Here is a 4,322-nt window from a genome sequence, read left to right as displayed (position 1 = left end):
CTAAAACTATATACCAATTTGTTTATGACCAAACGGTTTCTTTTTTAAATAAGTAAAATCCTGAATGAAACACAATACCCTGTACAGTTTTAGAGGACACTACAAAACACGCCCTCATTCAGACGATTGAGAAAATAACGGCAATTGACAACCAATGTATTTGTTGTTGGGGTCTTTCTCGACCTATCTAACCGGGAGTTTGATTCGATAGATCATAATGTTCTACAAAAAGTACCTTATTGTGACATCAGGGGTCTTGTACTTAAAATGGTTGTGTAGTTATTTAAGTGAAAGAACAATCGGTAACCTTAGATAATATACAATCTGATAGAAAGTTGGCGAAGTATTGAGTTCCCCAGGGATCTATCCTAGTCCCTTGTTATTTTTACTAGGCCTACTTGTCAATGATATGCCTTTAGTAAGTACTAAAACTCAACAACGTTTGCAGATGATACTAATAATTACATGGTAATATAAATTATGCATTCGATATAATGAATGACGAGTTAAAACGTTTAAAAAATGTGGAGTAAAGCAAACAAACTTACTGTTAATTAAAAAAAAACTTCAACCTAAATTGATGGTGTTTAGTAGTAGAAATACTAGCATTAAGCACACCACATGTCGAACTCCTCATTGACCAAGACATTACTCAGAGAGTAGACAAAATTAAATTCCTTGGTATCACTCTTAATGAAAAAAATAATCTCTCACAACATGTAAACGTTATTGCTATTAAGGTGTCTGCAATTATTGAAACAATATAATCTCCTTAAAAATCTACCATATCAGATACTGCTTACTAGGCCTATTTATACGTCTCTTGTCCTCCCTAATTACATATGGGATCACGATATGCGATTACTGGTATCATGACCAACTTGAATAGAAAGAAAACAATGTAATGTACATTATCCACACCCATCTTCTTAACTTTTTAATTGCATTATTTGTAAAAAAAATCGTCAATAAATTATTAGTGAATGCTGTTAAAGTGCAATTTGTATGTTGTTTTATTGCTGTTATTTAATTATTTATATAATTTTACAGTGTAAATTGCTAAGACCGACATATTATTATTATTATTATTATTATTATTATTATTATTATTATTATTATTTTATTATACTTTTGTTTTCGTTTTTGTATGTTGTTTTATTGCTGTTATTCAAATATTTATATAATTTTACAGTGTAAATTGCTAAGACCGACATAATATTATTATTATTATTATTATTATTATTATTATTATTATTATTATTATTATTATTATTATTATAATATTACAAGTGTAAAGCTCTGCTTGTTTGTAGTTGCTCTTTCCACTTCCATTTTTCATATCTGTAGTGTTTAATTTATGCTTTGAAAATATTTGGAATAAATTTATTGAATTGAATACTACTACGACTTTATCGTTCTCCCAAGATTTATGACATCATTTTAAGTGATTTTTCAAAATAGTTTGTAATTGTATACACAATAAAATCATCAAAATAAATTGTCATCAAATCGTCCTAGTGTGAAACTTCTATTAGTTCTTTTATTTTCTATATGAACAATTGTATTTTAGCTTATACCATTATCGTTGTCGTTGCAAGTATCAACAGGCCTTAATACTGTAAAATCAAATACTTCTTAATTTCGGTAACAGTAACATTTAATTCATAATAGCCAAAACAATAAACAATATTGAAACGAAACATATTTTGTTTTATCGTACACAATACATCGTTATCGAATCGTGTATTACAGATTAAAATAGATAGGAAAAATGGAAACACTGAAAATGTAATACAAAATTATTTCATTTTAAAAAAAGCACCAGTAAAATTAAACAAGAATATTCACAAATATACAGTAGAAAATAATGTGCGCAAAATAGCACAGTGTAATGACTTCATCCGACTGTAAACTAGACATATAATTCGTATAAATTTGATTTGCATAATTAATGTTTCAGGGGGGGGGGGGGGGGGGGGGGGGGGGGGGGGAATACAACAGTATTAGAATAGGTAAATGAGTAGCAATTAACATTGATTTGCATTGAAATCATTAACAGTTGGTGGTAAAACGGGAGGGGGAGGGGTGGGGGCGAGACATTTCCCTGGACCTCAATAAATGGACCCATATTCGATTTTCTTTAATTTCTCTCATCCTTTCCAGATTCAGTATCTGAGCACTGGGCTTTGTATCGCCACCGAGCATATTTATCTCTTATGGCAATAGTACTCTGCCGAGTTCGATCAATTGTTGTAGATGAGAATGATGTTACGTTGGTTTTGTAGAATGCCTTACAAAGTAGATCGCTGACTTTCTCTACTACATTACCACTAGCATTATAGTCACATTATGACATATCTACCAGGACCTTCAGAGCAGCTGAGACAACTTGCACATCGTAGTCGTGATCCTAGCAAATCACGGTCATCTTCCACCTGAACTTTGTACAAAAATTGTCGTGTCAACATAACCTGACAATCCATTGTTCCTGTAGAAATGAAAGTTTTGAAAATGAGAAAGTTAAATTAACATATTATTGAGCAGATCGCATACTAGGTAAATGAGTGGAACTAATAGGTGTAATTTTTTGCCCTACCTGACGTGGAAATGTACGGTACATTTCCACGTCAGGTAGGGCAAAAATTACACCTATACCATGTTTCTCCTGACGCAAATTCCAGTTATTGTCTGTCATTCCATCACGACAATAACAACTACTATCAACATTGCAGTACCCGCTGCTTACTTTGACTCGAATTCAACCCTGGCCATCAGGCGCAAGCTCGGTGGTCTAGAGGTATGATGCCAGGCTAGTGATCTGGAGATCGTGGGTTTGAGTCCCACCCGAGAACAACTTGCGATTTTTTTTCGCAATTGTTTTCAAGTGTACTGAGTATTCGGTACATTTCCACGTCAGGTAGGGCAAAATTACACCTATACCATTTTTGACGCAAATTCCAGTTATTGTTTGTCATTCCATCACGACAATAACAACTACTATCAACATAATTTAACAGTCTGAAAAAATGAAATCCACATTTAGATGTTCATCCAACTGTGTTTACCAGCATTTGTCAGCCTAAATTCAGATTTGCTTCATTTAAGAACATCCAACAAATTTATATATCATTCCAATCGCCTTCACTTGAACACATGTTACGAACACATTAAACAATTTTCTATTGACATTTTTATGGCACACTAAGCACATTTTATACTATACACTACATTACTACAGTACTACTACTAAGGTAAGTAAAAGCAGCAGCTTATTTAAGTTTTATAGTAACAATTAATTTTAAAAATTAAACGTTTTTTACAGCCGACTATATGAACGTGGCCGCTTAAGAATGATCTGATTTTCAAGCCATTATTTACAACATTTACAATATAATATAATGCAACATAAAACCAATGATGATCATACAAAACAGCCAAAAAATACTGTACCTTCATGTTGTTAATGCGTTTATTGCCAGACTGAGATTATGGATTTTCAGAGAATAAATGAACTCCTTCATTCTTCCTTCGCTGATTATCAGTCTGTCTTCAAGATCAGTGATCATTTCCCAGCCGTCTGTATAGTCCTTACGAGGTGTATTATACAACCCATCGATCTGCGTAACATCGGCTGGGGTCAGTACCATCCCAAATTTCATTAGCCTTTGTCTATGGGGTGTGAATGTTACTGAAATGTTTCCTTCTTTAACATCTGGGAATGATGGTATTATTTCTTTAACCTTCCACTGAAGCGCAAAATGTTTAGTTGCGCTAATAGTATCACACAGAAGTCCAAGATTCTGTGAACTCAGATAATCGTGTATAAACAAATTGTTCAACAATTCCATCGTGTCAGTTGCTGTTGATAGCTTTCCATATTCCACCTTGTCTCTGAACAACACTTTAAGCATAGGAAGACTTCGGTTGCCGTCATACCAGCTTGAAACAACGGCCTTAAGCACACTAAAGTCAGACAATGCTATAAAATAATTAGACATTTAGGATTATTTCATTTGCATTTTAAAATGTAAAATGTATATTTTACAGGAGAGTCCTATATTTCAATACTAGAAATTATCTTCACAACTTAAACATACGGTACATATATTGGTGTAGTTGACAATTCTATTCCAAATATTATATTGAGTCCTCCATTTGCCTATGATCCTGTTATGCACTATGGACATTGCAGTAACAGATTACGGTACATATATTGGTTTCGTTGACAATTCTATTCCAAATACATATTGAGTCCTCCCTTTGCTGTTATGCACTATGGACAATACAGAAACAGAATATTATTTGAACAGTCTGTAGTATTT

The 4,322-nt window shown here is 33.0% G+C and overlaps 1 protein-coding gene across 1 annotated transcript in view; it reads right to left on the bottom strand.

Annotated features, from left to right (window-relative positions):
• Window positions 1–1,982: 1,982 nt before the first annotated feature.
• Window positions 1,983–4,322, bottom strand: part of LOC117123713 — a 6,065-nt gene continuing 3,725 nt past the window's right edge. The window contains exons 6-7 of the mRNA XM_033269727.1: window positions 3,451–3,979; window positions 1,983–2,488 (exon numbers count right to left, since the gene is read on the bottom strand). Coding sequence (XP_033125618.1) covers window positions 3,453–3,979 — 527 coding nt within the window. The 3' untranslated portion in view covers window positions 1,983–2,488; window positions 3,451–3,452. The remainder of the gene's footprint in view (window positions 2,489–3,450; window positions 3,980–4,322) is intronic.

The sequence above is a fragment of the Anneissia japonica genome, unplaced genomic scaffold, assembly GCF_011630105.1.
Source record: "Anneissia japonica isolate Jap-2015-1 unplaced genomic scaffold, ASM1163010v1 scaffold1069_len28759_cov114, whole genome shotgun sequence".
NCBI classification, from domain to species: domain Eukaryota; kingdom Metazoa; phylum Echinodermata; class Crinoidea; order Comatulida; family Comatulidae; genus Anneissia; species Anneissia japonica.
This window is presented reverse-complemented; position numbering and strand designations above follow the sequence as displayed.